General features: G+C 37.3%; 3 protein-coding genes across 4 annotated transcripts; 2 read left to right on the forward strand and 1 right to left on the reverse strand.

Annotated features, from left to right (window-relative positions):
• Positions 1-2,739: 2,739 nt before the first annotated feature.
• LOC114741107 (triacylglycerol lipase 2-like) lies at positions 2,740-6,308 on the forward strand. The gene is made up of 9 exons (XM_028929367.1): positions 2,740-2,933; positions 3,059-3,175; positions 4,586-4,726; positions 4,849-4,959; positions 5,060-5,203; positions 5,316-5,356; positions 5,453-5,532; positions 5,627-5,722; positions 5,815-6,308. The coding sequence occupies exons 1-9, from the start codon at positions 2,757-2,759 to the stop codon at positions 6,141-6,143; spliced, it is 1,236 nt and encodes a 411-aa protein (XP_028785200.1). The 5' UTR covers positions 2,740-2,756; the 3' UTR covers positions 6,144-6,308.
• Positions 6,309-7,230: 922 nt separating this feature from the next.
• On the forward strand, positions 7,231-12,843 carry LOC114741102 (uridine kinase-like protein 2, chloroplastic). Of its 2 annotated transcripts, none has more exons than XM_028929361.1 (14): positions 7,231-7,488; positions 7,692-7,783; positions 7,853-7,922; positions 8,119-8,237; positions 8,737-8,833; positions 9,411-9,490; positions 9,695-9,889; positions 10,135-10,218; positions 10,323-10,383; positions 11,116-11,176; positions 11,427-11,520; positions 11,636-11,711; positions 12,165-12,247; positions 12,349-12,843. In XM_028929361.1, exons 1-14 carry the CDS (start codon positions 7,284-7,286, stop codon positions 12,493-12,495), a joined length of 1,464 nt encoding a protein of 487 aa, XP_028785194.1. In that variant the 5' UTR covers positions 7,231-7,283; the 3' UTR covers positions 12,496-12,843. The 2 variants fall into 2 exon arrangements, with proteins under 2 accessions (XP_028785194.1, XP_028785195.1); XM_028929362.1 differs by having other exon boundaries at positions 7,284-7,488; positions 11,639-11,711; positions 12,349-12,495.
• Positions 12,844-13,444: 601 nt separating this feature from the next.
• On the reverse strand, positions 13,445-17,393 carry LOC114741101 (chloride channel protein CLC-b-like). The gene is given in 7 exon segments (XM_028929360.1): positions 13,445-13,706; positions 13,847-14,987; positions 15,340-15,625; positions 15,628-15,871; positions 16,577-16,754; positions 16,859-17,059; positions 17,155-17,393. Coding segments are annotated over 7 exon segments (2,331 nt in total). The 5' UTR covers positions 17,349-17,393; the 3' UTR covers positions 13,445-13,619.
• Positions 17,394-21,814: the final 4,421 nt, after the last annotated feature.

The raw sequence follows: 21,814 nt of genomic DNA on the forward strand, positions 1-21,814 counted from the left end.
CCAAAATGTGCATAGTCTTTAAGCATATGAGCATCTGCCCAAAACACATTGGTAATGTGTTGTTCCATGTCCAATTGATATTTGTGGTAAAAAGAAGGATTATCAGAAATTTGTTTTTGAAAATATTCAAGAAGACATTCCACTTCTCCAAACTTCATATGTTTTCGCCTTTTTTTCATTAAGTAATTCCTTGCATCTGTTATGGTATAACCAAGATTTTCTTGACCACCAGTGTATGTACTCATTAAGTCAAAAGCTTCCTTGGGTTCAAGCCCAGCTTCTTCTGCGAGATCCACTTCACAAGCTTGCACTTCTGATAAATTTCTCTGTGATGGTAATAAGTGCTTTGTTTCTTCTGTATGAAGGGGGTGATTATGTTCTTCAATAAACTTAGTGACTCTGAACTTTTGATCGACACGAGATACTATCATTTTTGCCTTGCAATTAGTTCTTGTCTCCGGCCGGTATCTAGAAGAAGTTGTCCCTCTTTTGTCTTTTTTTCGCACACCCTCTTTACAACATACATATCTGTATGTAATAAAAGAGCCATCTTTCCTACTTTTAGTTCCATTATACTTCCTAACTCCAAACCCAATTTTATTTCCATATTCATTCCAGAAGTTCCATGCTTCGTCCAAGCTTTTGAACTCCCTTCCTATCTGGAGTTTAAGTTCGTTTTCCATCAGCTGGTTCCTATATGCAATAAAACATTGTAATTTTAAAAATGTTATCTTGCAATATATATATATATAAATATATATATATATAAGCCTAAACAAGAATTCCTTTTCTTTTTCTTTTACTAATTACACATATTTCAATAAAATATGGTTATTCTTCAAATATTAATTCCAATACATAGATAACTATTACACAAATATTATATATGTAATTAAAGAAACAACTAGAAAGTATAGACAAATTCAAAACCAACCTATGATTAGAATGTCAAGCTCCTTCAATCCGAAACTTTTCTTCGCGTTGAGAGAATGGAAGCTTTCGAAAATTCCTGTAGTGCTTTCAGTTTTGACACCTTCAATTGAAAGCTTTTTTTTTTTAATTTGATGTTTTCTCCCAACCTTCAATCGCAGAAACTCTTTTTCCTCTAAAAGTTAGCACCAAGCGTGTTAGAGACTCTTCAATTAGGTTAATGTTGAGACAATAATTTTATTTACTTAATTACATTATCTTTGAGATTTCATTCTCGATATATAATTTTTTTCTGAATCATAATTTCCTAATGAAAATAAAAGAAAGATTTTTGCCATCAATGATTCGTGATTCTGCATCTGGTCAATCACAATTGAAAAACTACAACTAAATGAATAAAATAATAGAGCCTTGTCTTCTATTAAGTAAAACGCTGCGTTTGGGTGATGAGCACTTGGTGCTCATCACATTGCTTAGCAGGAAACTGGGTCCCCTTTTTATTTGTTTAATTTTAATCTTAAAGCTCCTTTTCGGATAACAAAAAAATTCTCCATTAAAAGAAGACGCGTGATCACCATAAATTCCCCTGTTCGGTCTTACTCTTTCTTTTCTTTTTCGGCCATTCCCCTGTTCACACTTCACAACGCATAGTCACTTTCTTTGTCATAAGGGCAGTGGAAGTGAGATCAGAATTATTTTTCAAATTCTTACAAAAATAAAAAGCTACGATTATTATAATCGATCTTTATATCATTGAACACACTGCCATAGCCACAATAGGAGTTATGCTGTCCATATCACTTCCACGTCACCTTTACATGTCAGATTGTGCTGAAATAAATAGGGGAGAATTACAATGACGTACCAAGCAAAAAAAAAAAAAAAAAAACAAGTCTCAGAGGTTTGTCATTCTCACCATAAGACTTGTCATTATAGGCTGTTGAGATTGTTATTGGGACATTTTGGTAATTATTTTTCTTCTATGGGACTTGATTGTAATTCTCTTAAATAAATAGTCATTATTAAAGATGACTACGAAGGACTCTATTTTTTTAAAAAATAAAAAATTCTCTTAATCCCCGTATCAAATACAAATTTCTTAATCCTAATCTGATCACCCTCTCTGTTTTCTCATCACAAGAAATTTCTCTGCCAAGCAAAAACCACGCGTAACAAATATAATAAACAGCAGGACCTCTTTTTTCACATAAGAGGAAAATTCTAATTTAAAACACAATGTTATAATTAGATGCGGATTTATATTGGACATTTCACAGGTGGTAGTTAAATGAATGTTTGTTATTGTATGTGGATAATGCAAATTTCTTCTCCTTCCCGAAAATAAAGATTTCTTAAACTGAATATCCCGGTTTATTTATCTCACTGGTAAGAATCGTCGAGCATCCCCCTACCAGGTGTGCAATCGAGCTTTGGAGTTGAGGAGGGAAAAGTTGGAAAGAAATTTACAAGTATTTATATAAATCCATTTCAATTCAGAAAAAATTTAATTTTATATAGGATGAAATAATAGTATATGATTCGTATTTTGAAAAGCCCCAGCCATTTTATTTCTTGCAAGATTAGGTAAAGGCCCCACCCACCACATGACATTATGAGGCAGTGAGAGAACCTTCCACTTTAGACCCATCAATCTCTCCCTGGCCACTTCAAAAATAAACAAAAGACGGTTTCTCATTCTGTGCATTCCATTTATTGTTATTTGTTCATTTCACATAACTTCTCTTATCCTCTCTCTCTCTCTCTGTATATATACATACATGAAGGCATCCTCCTCCTGACTTGCTCATCATCATCCTCCAACCTCCATGGCTCTTCTGGGTTTTGCTGCTCTGACCCTTTGTTTCTTCTCAGTGACAGCATCCCAGCCTCATGCAGCGTCGCCTTCAAGAACTGCCTCTTTTCCTGATCCTTCTTCTTCGTCATCACTTGGTATATGTGCATCTTCTGTCATCGTCCATGGCTACCAATGCCAAGAGCTTCATGTATGTATATATATAATGCCCCTCTAATATAATAAACCTGCACACTCACGTAACCTTCCATTCATAATGCTCTGCAAACTTGAATATCACACTCATCAAGATATATACATATATATCTTTCACAGGTTACAACAAAAGATGGATATATTCTTAGCCTGCAAAGGATTCCACAAGGCAGAGCTGAGGTTGGTGGAAGCAGTGGTCGGAAGCCGCCGGTGATTATACAACACGGGGTGTTGGTGGTAAGAAATATGATATAACTATATATGATGATCATATATATCTGCAATATATATATTATCGGATCAGATTTGCTCCCAATTTTTCAGTTTCAAAGAGGCTATACATTTACATGAATTCCTGGACATTGCCTAGAGAATAAGTATTTGTGTGTTACTGTACGCGGTAGCTTCTAAGCCTAGATGATGAAGTGATAATAATCCACCCCGGCGCCTCAGGAATATATCCTTTATATATGTAGTTCAGTGTGAACATGATAAGGTGACGAAAAGCCAAAAGGTATTCAGTTCCGCGTCTGTCACGTTATGCTTCTGCAAGTGCTTTCTGTCCATTTTCAAGTCAAAGAGATCATGACTCTTCAATCTTCAACATAATTTAAGTCTTATATTGGGTCTCGCAGTTACATAGTCAAAGAAAATTGAAAACTGATGACATAAGGAAAAACATTACGTTATGTACAATTTACTTCTACTTTTTACCCATTTTTTTAAATTAATAGTCTTATCTATGGCAAAAAAATATAACAGTGCTGGAAAGTTTTGGGCTGTCGTATTATAACGGGATTGCTTGAGAGTGAAGACGACTTTATCAAGACCGTGGCGTTATAATCAAGAAACATAAAATGTGTTGGTAACGGCACCAATAATTAGAAGACGGCTGGTAGGGGCGTGATACGTACAAGACGCAGCATTATAGGATTATACTTCTGCGTTCTCTTCGATCATGTTGATTCCGAATGATGAATAGGCATCTCTCTCGGAAACAATGTCACCTCCAGGCATATTGGGATAGCCCTGATATTCTCCAAAATTTTAATAATCTTCATGGCTACATGTGACTGATCTCCAAATATCGGAACGGAGATATCAATCCCTGAAATAAATGGCCCATCTTACAACTGTAGTTCCCCCTAATCTTGCTCTTACATTCGTGACTCTTCAAACACATTTTCCTCGTTTTCCTTTTCTGACCCACAAATTATCAAACCCAAAAACTAGTTTACTGTTAAGTTTCCTAGATAATAAATGTGTTATACGGTCCCCCCGCTTTATGACACCTCAAACTCTGAATCTGAATGTACCGCAAATTCATGCACCGTCTCCAGCACATAAGCGTATGGTCCTTTTGGGGTTCGAAGTTTAAGAACTCCACTCATCACTTGTCTTCATCGTTTGTAGATGTACGTGGTGAAGCGAACGAAGGTATTAGTGTCTTCCACTCTCAGAATGGGCGGGCAAGTTTGTTTGTTCTTAATTCTTAGACCTAAAATAATATGATTCATATATGTACACGCATATATAATGCATGCACACCCACGCACATATTTCTTTTGGCCAAAGGCTTGATGTGTGCACGGATAATGCTACATGATTTGTTGGTTTGCTGACCTTTATACGACGTCGTGGGAGCAGGATGGGGTGACGTGGCTTCTGAACTCTCCAGAACAAAATCTACCCATGATTCTTGCTGATAATGGCTTCGACGTGTGGATAGCTAATACAAGAGGAACCAGATTTAGCCGCAAACATACCTATCTGGACCCGTCCAACCCTGTTCGTTATCATAGCTTTCTCTGGTTCTTCATTCTTTTTTTTTTTTTTTTTTAATATTCTTGGGAGACATTATTTTAATCTGCTGAATCGTAATTGGGAGAGATTTGTGTGATGCATGGCAGGCATTTTGGGATTGGTCATGGGATGAACTGGTTACCTATGATCTACCAGCTGTTTTTGACTACGTGGCCAGCCAAACAGGACAGAAGATTAACTACGTGGGCCATTCTCTGGTACTACTACACCATCACATGATTATTCATTTCATCGTGAAAATCTGACATGTTATTGAAAAAACAAAAGAAGCAAGTTTGAGTGAAACACATTTGGCAGGGGACTTTGATAGCTTTGGCCTCGTTCTCAGAAGGAAGCCTGGTGGACCAGCTTCAAGCAGCAGCCTTGTTAAGCCCCATTGCCTATTTAAGCCACATGAACACTGCCCTTGGAGTTATTGCTGCCAAAGCCTTTGTTGGCGAGGTACATAACCTAACCAATAAGCCTCACATTCTTCAACTGCAAAAATAATCAAATAAACTGGACCCTTCATATTTATGCTAGTTCATGCTAATATTTTTGTTTTGTCGAACAGATCACCACCCTGTTCGGTCTGGCAGAATTTAATCCCTTAGGGTAAGAACTTAGAACATACAAGTAATTAAGCTAAAAGAAAAACATTATGATTGTGGATAATTAAACGTTTTTTTTCCTTCCAAATCCTTTGACTAGGTTACCCGTCACTGCTTTTGTAAAGTCTCTCTGCCATCACCCTGGGGTAGACTGTTACGACTTGTTGACCGCATTAACCGGTATAAGTCTTTGCCATTACTTCATGACTCATCAACTATGCAGTTTTGATTCCTGACCTTGTTTAATGAACGCCTGAACTGTCTTCTTCTTCAGGTAAAAACTGCTGTCTCAATTCTTCAACAGTGGATCTATTCTTGAAGAACGAACCCCAGTCCACATCCACAAAGAACATGGTGCACTTGGCTCAGAGTAAGTCTATTTTGCCCGCATCTTCAGTAAAGATTCTGACTCAAAAGCCTGTTTCTTTAATTGCTGATATAAAAGTGATGAACTTTCTGCAGCTGTTAGACGTGGGGTTCTGGAGAAGTTCAACTACGTGAGACCAGACTATAACATAATGCATTATGGAGAAATAATGCCCCCAGTTTACAACCTTTCCAACATCCCTCGTGACCTTCCTCTGTTCTTGAGCTATGGAGGCCAAGATGCGCTCTCCGATGTTATTGATGTTGGCAGCTTACTTGACTACCTTAAACTCCACGATGTGGACAAGCTCAGCGTTCAGTTCGTAAAAGACTATGGACATGCTGACTTCGTTATGGGGGTCAATGCCAAGGACATTGTGTACAATTCTGTTCTTGCCTTTTTCAGGCGTCACATTGGAGCCTGATAACGGAAATCACAGCTTCTTCAACTTTCCCCCACACTGTATTATATAGAAGAGTGAGTAAATAGTAGAATGAGAATTTTTATGTACGAGGCTATAACTTGGATTCCCAAGTTATCTAGTGAAGCTTAACTGATGGCTTATGAAGAACACTCTGTTCATTGGTAGTGCAAATGGGACCAGTCCGTTTTACTGTGTCGTCAAATTTATAATGCCGTCGCAGAACCTGCAAACCAAATGAACTGGTCTTGGCTTGCTATCTAGAGAGAGCAAAATGCATGGGCATTTAAAATAATTTAAATGGAAATTTCACGTTCTAACACGAGAGAAAGTGGTTCCGACATCTCTTAACGATCACTTAATAACCCAAACTTCAAACCAAATTTTTGATAAGAGCAGTAGAGAGAGAGATGGAGAGGATTTTTCTTTTCTTTTCTTTTCTTTTGCGCATTTTGGTTGGAAATTCGATGTTATTTCAACTCCCAAAAAGAATAAGTTGCAATTGAGAAATCAAAATGATAAATGTGTCTAATTTATATAAAGTTTAATGCATTTTTGTACTATTTTTATCGACTAATATGATAAAAATATAAACGACAAAAAAAAGACCTAACATTTTAATTCTTTTATGCTATGTCAAATGTAATTATTTTATTTCATTTTTCATGCTTTAATAACTTGGCATATTTCAGATGTCAACCAAAAATGGAATGAAAGTTTTGACAAAAAAGTAATTAAAAAACAAGGGTTGAGGTGTAATTTTAACTTTAACTTTATTTTTTAGGTGTAATTTTACTCCTAATTTTTTAATAATATAATTTTAACTCTAATCTTATTTTTTAGGTGTAATTTTTAATTTTGTTTCTAATCTTTAGGTGCAATTTTAATAGTCAAGATGACAAAAAAAATCAGGATCAAAATTATATCATTAAAAAGACCAAGAACAAGATTACCATGGAGGTTAGAACAGCACCTCAATCCTAAAAAAATTTAAAAGAGGAAAAAAGGCATATTCCATGTGTTGCTCTGCCTCATGTGACAAAATGGGCGTGTCCACCCTCATTCTTTCGTCCGGCAACGTCGAACTTCCCAAGTCTTATTTTGCTCCACGCAAAAGGTGTGACCAGACGGAGTAGCGTAGCGATGCCGGAGGAGACTACGTCGATCGACGATGTTATGGAGGCTGCCTCCGGGCCCCACTTCTCGGGCCTTCGCATTGACGGTCTTCTCTCGTCTCCGCCCTCTTCTTCTGCTTCATCACCTGCTCATCGATTTGCTTCCGCTGCCGCTTCTGCTTTGGATTCAACCCTACCCTCGGATTCTACTCCCACGCGGCCCTTCGTTATCGGTAATTTTCTCTTCAATTACGTCTCTCAGTCATCCTATCTTGTAAACAGGTCGATCACGTTTTTTGTTGTTGAAGTGATTTTGCTTTTTCAAATATGCTTGAATCTTAAGCTTTCATTTTCTTAACTCTTCTCCTTGTTCGTTGAGCCGGTGGCTTCACTGTTTACATTTCATCATTACAGTTTGGGTTGATTGAATGTATAGGTGTTTCGGGAGGTACTGCTTCAGGGAAGACCACTGTATGTGACATGATAATCCAACAGCTTCACGATCACCGCGTTGTGCTAGTCAATCAGGTTTTCTATCTTTCCTTTCCTTTTCTGGCTGCTCTGATTAGCTGTCTAGTTAAGATGCTTTACCTGTAGGATTCGTTTTATCGTGGTTTGACACCTGAAGAATCGGAACGTGCGCACGAGTACAATTTTGATCACCCTGGTAATTCATACGAGCATTCAATATCATCGAGATCCTTTGAAGTATTCAGACCTAGCTCTTCTGCTACTCTCTGCGACTTCATATGTTCAGAAAGACAACTTTTAGTGTGCTACTCTTACTGTTTTATTATGATTTATGTGTCCCTTGCCTCGAGCATTTGTTAAGTCTTTTAACTGAATCTCGGTTTTTCTTGTAGATGCTTTTGACACTGAGCAACTATTAGAATGCATGCAAGAACTCATAAACGGCCACGCAGTTCAAGTCCCAATTTATGACTTTAAGAAGCACCAGCGCTCTTCAGATAGTTTTCGGCAGGTATCACCTCATATCATGTTAATTGTCTTTGGAATTAGGAATCTTAGTTTTATAACTACACTGTAAATTGTCCTGTGGAAATCATACTCCATACTTGACACAGTTCCTTTGCTTTCTCTGCATTTATTTTTGGCGTAAATTATTTTGCTATTAATGGTCTCTATGCCCTTCCATTTTTATGATCCACCTTGATTTGAGACACATTTATGTTCTTACACTGTTAATGCAGTAGATGGGATGGCCATAAAAAATTGTCGTTGGGAACACATTGTTGTGCAGCTGTTTCCTAGTTAGTGTTACACATCATGCACATTTTGGGGGAGAAATTTTATTAGATCTGTAAATCACGAACTACACACTTAACAGTACATATTACACCTGATGAATTATCTCGTCATGTCAAATGTATCACATTGTTGTTTTTTATGCCAATAACTGTTCTTTTTAATTACTGTTTCTGATGACTTTTTGATAAAGAGTAATTGATGGATGTGCTCAGGTCAATGCTTCTGATGTCATTATTTTGGAGGGAATTCTTGTGTTCCATGACCAACGTGTTCGTGATTTGATGAACATGAAAATCTTTGTTGACACAGGTCTGGTCTATTTGTATCATGTGTGAAAGTGCTGTTGTTCAATACAAGCCAACATTAGTTACATATTTTTGCGATAACTTGTCATAAGATTATTTCCCCCTTGCCATGTTTTGCATTTCATTGCTCTTTGTGCCTCGAGTTATTTTTACCAGGTTCTGATGTTGGGACAGAATAACCTGATGGATGCTTATGCTTGAATTGCTTTAGCAGTGATATTCATAGAAAATCTGGATAGTTAAAAGCGCAGAATACTTCTTGCTATCATTTGAGAGTATTTGTAAAGATACCCTATAATCTTCTATAATGATTCAGGCTTGTTTGGGGCCTCTTCTTCATTTCAGTATGCCTAGTAATGTATTCTCCAAGATTTCTAGAAGTATTTAACTCATGATGATTACCTCACCTGCCTTCTTTGTGTTTCTATTCTTGTCTTTGTTGAGCTATTAGATTAGCTGCTGGCAATTGCTTGAAGAACACTATGCAAAAGAATGCTAGTTTTTTATTATTTGTTTTAGTGATGGAAGCCCTCCCTCTATATCTATCTAATGTTATATTTGGGTTTACTAATTGCCTGTAGATGCTGATGTGAGGCTTGCTCGTAGAATTCGACGTGATACAGTGGAGAGGGGTAGGGATATAAACTCTGTTCTTGAACAGGTACACATAGTAGATTAATTTGTAACTGAGGGTTATTAGCAATTATGCAAATGATGACATCTGTTTCTATCAAAATCTTTGTGTTTTTGAGAAATTTTAATGTGGTAAATTGATAAGGAGATTATTTCTGGTGAAAAAAGTTCCTGGCTAAATGTGATCAATCATATTGTGTATTTGTGCCTTATTATGTTGTTGAATGTGCAGTATGCAAAGTTTGTCAAGCCTGCCTTTGATGATTTTGTTCTTCCATCAAAGAAATATGCTGATGTGATCATCCCCCGAGGAGGTGATAATCATGTTGCCATTGATCTGATTGTCCAGCATATCCATACAAAACTTGGTCAACACGATCTATGCAAAATATATCCAAATGTGTATGTTATTCAGTCAACATTCCAGGTACTTATGCCGAACCATTCTTAGACCCATTTTGTTTTAATTTTCTATTCTCTTCATGAATTAGAAGTGGATGGTAAATTTGGATTATGATGCTTTGCGTTGTGGGTCATGGAACTCACATGTTAATTACTGGCTGAAACATTATAACTTGGAAGCAATGTCTTTGACTGCCTGGAGAAAGGGTGTTGGATGAGATTTGAGTTGGAGGTTAACTGTTCTTCACTGGTTATGCCTAAACATTTCAGATAAGGGGGATGCACACATTGATTCGTGACAAAGACATATCGAAGCATGACTTTGTATTTTATTCAGACCGACTCATACGCCTGGTACACAGTGCTTTCAACCTTTTTGCTAAACCTCTTCACTTGTTTTCATATCTTTATCACTTGGAACACTGGATAATGACTACTTTTGGTGGTATTGGTATCAGGTTGTTGAGCATGGCCTTGGCCATTTGCCGTTCACTGAAAAGCAGGTGGTCACTCCAACAGGCAATCATCTATCCTTGTCTCCAATCATCGTATCTGTTTCAAATTCCTTGTATTCTCCTCCCTTTTTGGGAAACAGGATTTAAGCTTTGCAAACTGCCCTACTGTGAGATGTACTTGGTTTTGTTGATCTGATGTCTGGATATTCACTTTTTACCCATGGATTAACTGAACCGATACAAAGTAGAATATCCTATCTTGATTTGCCAGTAGACATTGAATGAAGATGCAAGGTCTATCGACTGTCTTATATAAGGAAAAAGACCTACATACTTAAGCTCACATACCTAAGGTACTTCATTCCAATCAGACGAGAATGCGTGGAATTTAAATTTAAAAATAAGTTAACACTGCTAGTAGCAATAGTTAGGTATAGGATAAGTGATGCATAAAAAATCTTCTTGCCCTTGTTTGATTAGAATAATGTACCTTAAATGTATGATCTTAAGCACATAAGTTTTCTCTCTTATTTAAACCCTCATTTATTTCTGAATGGGCGCTTCCTCTCTGTTCACAGTTAGTATGTAACTTATACAAGTAGTCTTGTTTCTATATGAAAATAAAATTGTAATGGCTTGAGTTTTGTTGTGATCTTGACTTTAGGAGCAACTAGAACTGTGGCCTCCTTCTCTAGTTTGCTGAGGCATATGCTTAATGAGTTCTTCTCCTTTCATTTAAATCATCTAATCCCTAAAAGTAAGTGCAATCTGTACATTTTGAATTTTGTTGTTGCAGGATCTGTCTATACTGGCGTTGACTTCTGCAAAAAATTGTGTGGTATTTCTATTGTCCGAAGGTGAGCTTTGAACCAGGTATTAATTTTGGCAGGCTCAGCATCTAAATGATATAATGCTAGAAATGCAATTTTAAGTACATGCATTTAAATGCCCTTATTTGGTTAGATTAATATTCTCAAATTCTCATGTATTTTTATTATGCCTTAACATTGAATCTGAATAGCAAATCAGGTGTCATACGTTGCCATCATACGTAGGCTATTCCCTTGATGTTATTTATTTTTTATTCCCCTTGTTTATACATTATAGTGGTGAGAGCATGGAGAATGCTCTACGAGCATGTTGCAAAGGCATAAAAATTGGAAAGATTCTGATTCATAGGGATGGGGACAATGGACAACAGGTAAGTTTACTTTGGATGTCCTTGAAGGGACATTAAAAAGCGGTACTCTCTGAGGATTTTACATGGATAATATATGATTATAGGTATTAACTGTTAAAATTGTTTCTTCTTTAAGCAGCTCATATACGAGAAGCTTCCCAAGGATATATCAGAGCGGCATGTCTTGCTTCTTGACCCTGTCCTGGCTACTGGTGCTTTCTGCTACCCTTGATTGAAATGGTTTCCTGTTCATTTTTGTTGTGTCGCATTTGAATTGGCTTCACCAGTCTTTACGCTATCCACTATTGCTCACCCTTTTGTATCATATTCTTGGGGAAGGACCTTATATAAAACATGTAGAAAAAAGTGGTAGCTGGAGAAAAGTTGGACGACCTATTCCAATTTATTTGCAAGAACAGGCTAGCATGCGAATTACAGTATTGGATTTAATTTTTGGGGTGTCGAATGCTATCTGCTAACTACCCTTCGAGGGACAAGAAAAACCTGAAAGGAGTCACATCCTAAATATGTTTTGATTACAATGTTAAGATGGGCTTTCTGAACATGTCTGGTTGTCGGTCATTAGCTTTTTAGGATGTGTAGTGGTTGCCCAAACCGTCTGCTTCCAAGCTGTATGAAAACTGATATCAGTATTTCCGTTGTAGGTAACTCTGCAAACCAAGCAATTGAGCTGCTCATACAGAAAGGAGTTCCAGAATCCCACATAATATTCCTGAATCTCATCTCTGTGAGTTACTTTTGATTCCTTTGTTGATGTGGTCTGAGGTGTTAAATTTTTAGATCACTGTTAAAAATACACGGATCTTATGGGCTGGTTTTCGAGTTCAGGCACCGGAGGGAATCCATTGTGTGTGTAAAAGGTTTCCGTCCTTGAAAATCGTCACATCCGAGATTGATGTTGCCTTGAATGAAGAGTTCCGTGTCATCCCAGGACTGGGCGAGTTTGGTGATCGCTACTTCGGAACTGACGATTAATCTTTGCAGTTTGAGTCTTGCGGGGGAAAAAGTGTATATATATATATATATATATATATTATCTTGCAGTTCGAGTTAATCTGGAGATCATCTTATCGGTGGCAACAGCTTACAGGAATTTTATTTGGTATTAAAAAGATCCATCAGCGAACAGCATGGGTAGTTTTACTGTAGATGTCATCAATTGTGTTGATGGGAATAATTTAGAATCATGTGCTTGTGTTTAATATATTTTCGGGATGTTAATGGATGGATGGTTTTCAGTTGCTAGTAGCTAGCTATGAGAAGCTTAGATTTCTTGAAAGTGATTTTACGTATTTTAGATATATTATATGATTAAGAACTGAATTGGCCATTTTTACAATCAATTCTCATATTTAAATATATGTTAGACCCTGTGAAACACCCATTGTCTGGATTGGTTAAGAGATATAGTTAGTTGGAAGAGTATCGGCGTACAAGACGGAGCAAATTTTAACGCGCAATATTGTATTCTCTCAGGCCTTTTAAATTAGAGACTTTAAAAAGTCCTGTTTTATTAATTATTTGTTTTTCCTGCGCAAAATAAAACAGTAAGTTTTGGCCGTGTTTAAGATTATTTATCTCATGTTTTATAAATTACAGTTAAAAAGTTATTTATAAATTATTCTAAATAATCCTATATATGCATATTTTTCACCCATACGCGCTCGTAAACATATTAGTTTGTCCCATCTTCGGCATTGAAAATTTTGTAGGGTTCGTGAGGAGCCCTCAGTAAAGAAATCGAGAAAGAAAAAGAAAGAAATAGTAACCGAAGTAGCCGATTGTTCAATTGCACATGGAGCTGTTTTCAGAACTGCAAATCAATAGCAAAAATTTAGAATGGAAGAAACGAAATAGATAAATGCTCTCATTTTAAAAAATTTTGGAAAAAAGCGGATCAATTATGCGGGAACATCAGAGTGAATAGAAAAGTACTCCATTGAATATAGTTATACACCTCCTTGTATATCATCCCTCCCTGTACTTTGATCCCCGTACTTTCTCAAGAATAAAAATGGAGACCTCAGACTTGTTCAAAGAAAAGCTGCTGGGCCGTTCAATTGTCAGGGAAGGTTTAGTTCCCTTTTTTTTCTCTGCGCTCACGATTTTTTCAGGTGAGGAAAGACTGTAAGAATGTTGTGGGCTAGTAGATCCCGCCTGGTCAAGATCCCAATTACAGGAGATACCTATGATGCGAGAGCAAGATGGGTCAGTGATTCATAACTATTTTGAATCCTTAAGGATCATTCATGAAATTTTTACCAGAAAATTACTGAAATAATAATAATTAGTCCATATTTGCATGGAATTAATAGACTCAACTCACCCCAGATGCTTGATAATCGGGCAAAACAAGCATATGTCGAAGTGCTAGTTGTCTGAAGAGGACCATCGCTTTTGCCACGGATATGCTCTCCAGAACTGTAAAAGGAGTTCTATTGGTGAAAGGATGAAGATCAACAAACATGTCCATTTCCCCCCTCGTCACGGCCACCTCCTCAATGTTCCCTTCTCTGTCTGCCAGGTCCACCCACGTAAATTTCTCTCTCACTTCCCATTCCTCTGTCCTCCTCCTTTCCTTCATGAACCATTTCTTCTTTAGCGCTTGCACAAGGTGTGCTCTTAGTATCAGTCCATGAAGCTTGGCCACCCCTGTTGAAGCTTCCGCTGGTTCATCCACTACAGGGAAACCATTATGTGTAGTGTTTTTAAGAACTTCCACTATACGAGCCACCTTCTCTATTCCACTGAGGGTAATCACCGGTGCTTTTACATCGACAAGCTCACCCACTGTGAGATTTCTCATCCATGGTTCAGGATTTGCGTCCAAGAATGGAAGGCCTTTCAAGTGCAGTATAATATCATAGATGCTAGGGTTAAAACTGTCTCCAACAGTCTTGGCTATCAGGAGAACAATCATTGTAATGGGTAGTAGCAGAAGATTGTTGGTGAGTTCAAGGAAGATCACACAAACTGATACTGTCATTCTCATTGAACCCGCCATCAGGGAGGCTGCACCCAGAACAGCAAACAGCCCCTGGTCTATTTTTGTGTGAGGTCCCATCAAGAGGCCAAGAAGACGGCCATAACCAGAACCCATGAGGATTATTGGAAGGAAGAGCCCAGATGGCACAGCTATCCCGAAAGTAATAAGTCCTAATATGCAATATAGTACAAAGAAAATTAGGAGGGAAGACGGATGATACTCATGTGGGGTGTTGGTTGAGAATATGTTTCTAACAGCATCGTCATTAGTGGTAAGCAACAAAGTAGCAAGTTCATTGTAGTGACCACTGGGGCAATTGAACTGTTTAAAATTTCCAGACCGCCCATTTGTGGGGCAGGCATTTTCTGGAAGCGAAGGATCGCAGGGGATGCATCTTGCTAGGAATGGAAGACAATATTGGCAAACTGATGTGAAGAGTGCAACTGAGAGACTGAGTAGGAGCTTCTGTATTTTCCCCTTCCTGCCATTAATTAATGGTAAATCATCATTGTTGATTGTGAATAGAGAACGCTGTAAAGGTAAAAATGGTGTCAGTTTAATTCACTAGGATCTTGACTGGCTGGGTTTTGCTTTGTTCATTATGTACTAGACTTGAGCACTTATGTGTTCTTATATAACAGTGAGACTAGGATTGGATGTGGCCTGAGGGACTGCTTAAACAAGGTCGTGGTTCAAGTTCATGTGAATATGTAAAAAGGCATCCTTGGGAGAATTATCCCATTTGGAGCCTGACAATGTTGGAATATCATCCGATACTACTGGATATCAGATGCTACATTAAAAACAGAGAGAGATTGGATATGATTGCTTACTGATTGATGATACTGTAGACTCTGAGGACCTTGTGAAGAAGATGGTTATAGAGGCTTCCCAATACCCCACCAATGATGCCAATGAGGACAACAGGGATGATGTCCATTACATGGTATCTCACTGTTACACTGCTGACATCAAACATGACCAACCCTCCTGTGCCAAAGAGGCCACATTTCCCAGAATTGCAGATTTCAATGAAGGCCCTGAGCACTACTGCCACCACAGCTGTGCTGAAAAAGGTTCTCCAGAGGAGAGCACTTCTCCACCAGGTTGCCACCTCCCTAGAGAGAACAGAACTCCTCCAACAGGTGCCCTGAATGCCGCACAAACCCCTGAGGAAGCTCCACATGTGATGAGATCTCGGCGGTCTCGATCGTTGTTGAAATATCGAAGCCATCGCCATTTGATCCGGTGTTTTTCAGTGCCTCCTTGGCCTAGTAAGGAAGCTATGCAGGCCCCAATATGTACCAATGGTCCTTCTTTTCCTAAATCTAGCCCTGCAGCTACAGCTCCAATGCTTCCAATTATCTGCTCAAGCAGATGTATATCAGAAGACAGAAGTAATGTGACTTATGAGAATGCATTGGCTATTCGCTGTTGATAACATTGGTTCATATTTTGTTACAGTATTTTGAATATCACACCCTTGTCATCACAGAACTGTGGTCTGCAACTCTTCAAATCAGAAGACTCGTTTGGTTGACTAGTCTTTTTTTTTTTTTTTTTGAAAATAACACTTGCATTTTATGTTTGTTGAGACGATAGTATTGTTACTTCACGATCGTTCAGAATCATGTATGCAAGACAAATTGCGAGTGCTAATAATTACCAAAAAAATAAAGGGAAGAAGAAGAAAGAAGAAAGGAAAAGAAAAGATGACTTTTGCACTTTTGCTTTGCGCAGCATAAATTCCCTGATATTATTTATCGTATTCTGAGATCAGTGCGCCATCACTAATATTTAAACCCGAAGATTCTCGCAATAGTTGGGCACTCATTGCCTTGCATCTCTTTCAAAAGGACAGTACAGAATGAAAATTAACAGAAAATAACACAATGGATCTGACAATATTTAGATGCCCACTATAATAACAAAAAGGCCTGAGGAAGAGCCAATAAAAATCTCCTTAGCAATAGGAAAGCACCATCTACCTTTCCATTAATTGCTTAATGGGAAGTGAATCAGAATCAGAATCAGAAAGTAATGAAACATAGAGACGAAGCAACAACTAACCTTGACTATCAATGGCGCGGCACCATACATGTCGGGAGTATCGACGCCATTAAGGTAAGCTTTGATTTCAGGTATACCAGGTCCGGCTGCTGTGGGTGCAAAACACACACACAGAACAGCAGCACCGAATGTTAATAAGAAATTCACGCCGGTGAAATATAAGAAGCCCGCCAAATACCTGCATTGATCATATTGATCACCAGTTACACACTATATAACCTGTGACTTTGTTGGAAACTTTGCCCCTGGAAATACTAGAATTCAATTCAGTTTTGTTCCGACCTGTCGTTCTCGATGAATCCGACAACAGCGAGAATCTTGTAACCCGCTATGTTCTCGATTGCAAGATTGATGAGGGTTGCTACAAGTCCAGTAAGAAGTCCAACAAGAAAAGCCAGTGACCATTTACAGAATATATACTGTAAAACTTGAACTTTCGATCTGCTCCTCCAATCATGCTTGAACAGATCATTCTCATTAATCCTGCATCATCAAAGTAAGGTCTTTTTCAATATGATAAACTTCAAACCTTGTAGTCACAGATTGGAATTCGTGCAGCATATAAACCAAGTTCTTACTCATAGTCCAAGCTTTCTATGTAGGAAACTTTGGCTCCGACGAGAGCTAGTGGATTGGTGGAAAGTGTCCGATTCCTCTTGAGCAGTGGCTCATTCAGTGGATTGCTTTCTGGATCTCTCTCTTCTCCTTCAGCTTCCCCTTCAATGCTGTTATTCATTACTGTGTCTTCAAGATTACTAGAATCATCCCCCATTGCAGCAACAACGAGAGCTTGTAAAGCTCTGAAGTTGGCGAAATATTATTGTCTGGTTATGGATTGGAATAAATGGAGCCACCCCACCAATAAGACTCGATGGTAGCTGTTATCTTGGAGCTTACTGTTTAACTTTGCCTTACTAACCTAATGATTTTCAATAGAAAACCATATAGTTGTTTTATATAAATAATTATGTAGCCTTTATCACCTTTACCCATCAAGAAATCAAGCCATTATATCAACGTGTTATGTAAAAAAACTCATGGGAATGCGTAGGACAAGATTCGGGCAGCAATAATTGACGCTTAAGGTTTTGATGAGGAGAACAAACATAATATTAAAATCACATATTCATACGGGTAACTTGTCAACTACTCATATCTGTCTTTTAACATCTGGGGTCAAATGTATAGTTAGATAATGAAACACAAAGCAGGGCTTTAATGAGGTTAGGTCACAAATGCCGAATATTCATGAAATGATCGTGGTATCTACATCTTTTTCTAGCTCTTACTCCAATTAACTGATATGGTTATTAAAACAACGTGAAAGTTGTTTTCTGGGTTTTACTTTATTCAAACTGTGAGGAATGATTGGCTTTCTTGTAATGTGGGCGATCTAACCTTTTTCCATTCGAAGTTGATCTCTCTCTCTCTCTCTATTATTATTTTCATCAGATTAAATAAAAACCATCATTATTGCATGAACTGAATCTAATCAAATGCCAGGTGGTTGGCAGGATAGAGTCAGTGAGAATGATGAGCGGTTCTTGGCAAAACGGCTTTTGGGAACCTTCAAAGGACACCCTTATCCGCTGAACAAACACCTTTTTTTCTGGGGTGCAAGCAAGAGAGAGAGACCCTTCACAGGGACATCTCAGCTCAATCAAGTCTTGGGATGGACCATCCATATATTTGCCTTCTGGAGGGATAGTGTGTGGGTGCACGTGGAAGACATGTGTTGGTCAAGATCTCTGACACCCAAGTCCTTGCTGGCACTTGGACTTCTATGTGCCTCAAGACATTCTAAGCACTTAAATTAGAGTAATAACAACATATTTCGGTGAATGATTGACTTGTTTTTTTAATTAAAAATGGAAGATAAAGAAGAAGTCATCAGATTAGTTCCAACCTGTTGGCAACAATCAACAGTTGGAGCAGAAGGAGAGAGCCCCACACAGAACTGAAGGAGGGCGATCAAGCAATCAAAATATGCAGAGAAAGCTAAAAGCCAAATGCTATCTGATATATGTGAAGGAACCAGCAACATAGAAAACTGCACCATTGAAGAGGAAGAGTGGTCCAAGTTTTGACGATGTCAAGTTATCGCATAACTTTGAGAAATGAGCTTCGGAATGGCATGCACACTACACACACACACACGTTATTAATTTTGTCATTTTTCTCTTTTTCTTTCTTATATATATATAATGATTAAAGAAGACATATGCCACGGTATCATGCAATCAAACCCGTGTTATGAATTATGATGTTGAATATTCCACGGTATCATCTTTCTTCTCTATGATGAATACCTGCATAAATTATAGAGATGAAATGGTCGATCTTATCTCGGAGGACCTTGCATGACAAAAAAAAGAATTTGGAAAACACGAACGTGAATTATTGTCGCGTTCATCTTCGATTCTGTCATTGTCCTCTAAAATTATTGTTAGATCTGCTTTGTAGATATGGGCCCTGCATTTCCCTTCGGTTCCTTTTCTTTTCTTTTTTCCCCCCCTATTCTCATTAATATTGTCTCTCATTCTTATCATTTATAATAATATAACATATATTTCCTATCCTGCCTATACTATATATCTATGCGTGTGACTACCACCATACCACTTGGAATCTTGGATCCCCAGGCGTTCGGTTGGGCTTATCTATAGTCACCTCTGCACTTACCAAACAGAAACGATTAACGTCAGTCCGATCTTTTTTTTTTTTGTGGAATGAGTCGTCAGTCTGATCTTAGGTCTGAGTGATATAAGGAAGATGACTCTTCACTTTCAACAGAGAAGAAGGTACCCAAGTTTTTGAATTCCCAAATTACCCCTCCCAGAGAATGGGGATTATTGATTGTGTCATGCAGTGCATCGATATGGTAATTGGGTGGAATCCTAAGTAATTAGCGTAGTTTTAGAGCGTCGTGATCTCACACACGAGTTAAAGAAGAAAACATTCCTTTGTCCATTATGTTACTGTTGGATCTGTCTGTTACTGGGTGCATTTCCAATGGAAGGACACGTCATCCTGGGTAAAATAATGTATCAGCCAAAATATCTTCGGATTCACACGGTTTGCCTTTCAATAAATATCTAATTAACTTCAATCAATAAGCATTATTTTTGTTTGGATGGTTTCTGGGGGTTTTAAATTCCCCACTCGCATTAAACCCCGTCATTATCACATAAAATATCCCGGGGCATGATCATTTATGGGTGCCATCTGAATAATCACTAGGGCATAATAATATCGTAGTGGTGAAAAAAAATATTATTCTTGCATCATTTCACGTACCCATGTGACAGTGCCTTTTTGGTTAAATAATCAATCAATGATGTGCACAAAAATCAAGCTAAATCATTCTCCACGCTGGTTATTGAATATTGATACTTTGACCTGAGTTTCCAACGATTAGCTATGTTAAGTAATTATATTCATCTATCTTGTTTCAGACTTCAGCCAATTTCAAGGAATATATCCTATTGTGCTTGATTAATACTCCGATTCTATTTACGGGCTTCAAATTCACCAAAAATAAAAAAGATTCATTTTATAGATTTTAATTTGATATTTGTTTTAACATTTAATGTATTTTTTTTTATGATTTTACTTTTAATTATTTATTTTCTCTCTTTTATCATACCCTCTCTTGTCACATTTTTCATACATTCTCTTTTCATTTTTCTTATTTACTATAAAGACATATTTGAAAACAAAATTATATTTTTAACATATTTATTACTTTTAACTAATTTTAACTAACAGTTAATTATCCATAAATTAGTTATTTAAAAATTATAATAAAAACCGGCAGAAGCATATACTACTTCATTTGCTCCTTCTCATAACAAATTTAGTTACTTTCACCACGTACGTCGATTTTTTCCATCATCTTCTAAAATTATCCTTCCTGAATAAAGTTTATTAAATAAGGGTGTTTTTAGGCTTATAGTTAAAAAGTATTTAGAGAAAACAAATAATCAATGCTTTTAAAATTGTGTAAAATCCATCCAGAAAACCTTCTAAAAGGTTATATATATATATATATATATTTTTATATGATCAGAGGAAGTGTGTGTGTTTTATACTTTGACGTGATCGCAATTCATAATAATGTTGATTTTGAAAAGCGCACAATTTTCAGAGATCTGGACGACATCTCTATCAGGAGAAACATGACAAGGCCAATACCAGTATTTGTCAAGTTGTCTAAACATAATTAAATCCAATCTGTTTCATTTTATGAGATGTCCAAAAACATGGCGCCTTATAAATTATATCTTTGAAAATGATTATTTAATTTATGGCCGGTACCCAATGACTTTAAGAATAATTAATAGGAGAAAGCAAGATGCAAAAAGAAGGGTATGAAGCCTAAAACATGACGCCTTAAAATATCACCAACATGGATAACAAGAATTATTATAGATCCTAAATTCGTGAAGGAGGAGGAGGAGATTTCGGAGCTCAGAGGAAAACCAATTTTTCAATGGAAAATAATCATTTCGTAAGCAAATACCACATGTAAGCTGTACAAACTGTTAACACACAAAACAAGAAAGCACAAATCATTAATTTCCATAATCTTCCCAAATCAAAAGAAGAACATGGGGAACATGCCTACACCCATGACGATCGATCCTGATGAAGGAGAAGAACTAGTCTCTTCCCTTGGCACCTATATACAGTAATATTATTGTGATGCGTGTTTTCCTGATGAGGTGGAAAGTGGTCCAGGTATGGAAAACAAACACTATAAGGTATCATCCGTCAAAACACTTATTTAAATATATAATTGCCTGAATAGATTCAACTACTTGTGATATCGGATGACCGACTAGATGATGTTTTCAACCACCTTCGGACATGCTCTAATCAGATAAATATCCTTTTCACCACCATCAAGATGTAAACATTCAAATGGTTATTGAACCATCTCATGCATTATGAGATAAGAGCAACCAATAAACAAAACAAATATTGCATATGGGCCGTCAAGATCAAGAATACTAACACAGTATGAGTTGGAAGGTCCATGTGCGCAAGAGTTTCAAAGGATTCATAAAAAAAGTAGTGTACAACTTCGTCTCAAACTCCTTGCAAAAATTTATTTGCATTGTTTGCATTGCAGTTGGTAACTGCAGAAGGGAAACAGGAAGGACTTTCATCATGTTATATCCTTAGATCAGCTGTTTTTAGTATGACAGGAGATCATTGAATTTGAGTGGCACGAGA

The sequence above is a fragment of the Neltuma alba genome, unplaced genomic scaffold (assembly GCF_004799145.2).
Source record: "Neltuma alba isolate B1F8T4 unplaced genomic scaffold, ASM479914v2 tig00003276_pilon, whole genome shotgun sequence".
NCBI lineage: Eukaryota > Viridiplantae > Streptophyta > Magnoliopsida > Fabales > Fabaceae > Neltuma > Neltuma alba.

Excerpts from the sequence above, each read along its gene's own strand:
- LOC114741107 (XM_028929367.1), top strand. The coding sequence starts at position 2,757 with ATGGCTCTTCTGGGTTTTGCTGCTCTGACCCTTTGTTTCTTCTCAGTG. Across the intron at positions 3,176-4,585 it reads TACAACACGGGGTGTTGGTG|GATGGGGTGACGTGGCTTCT; the intron begins GTAAGAAATATG and ends TCGTGGGAGCAG. Across the intron at positions 4,960-5,059 it reads ACTACGTGGGCCATTCTCTG|GGGACTTTGATAGCTTTGGC; the intron begins GTACTACTACAC and ends CACATTTGGCAG.
- LOC114741102 (XM_028929361.1), top strand. The coding sequence starts at position 7,284 with ATGCCGGAGGAGACTACGTCGATCGACGATGTTATGGAGGCTGCCTCC. Across the intron at positions 7,923-8,118 it reads GTACAATTTTGATCACCCTG|ATGCTTTTGACACTGAGCAA; the intron begins GTAATTCATACG and ends TTTTTCTTGTAG. Across the intron at positions 10,384-11,115 it reads GCAGGTGGTCACTCCAACAG|GATCTGTCTATACTGGCGTT; the intron begins GCAATCATCTAT and ends TTGTTGTTGCAG.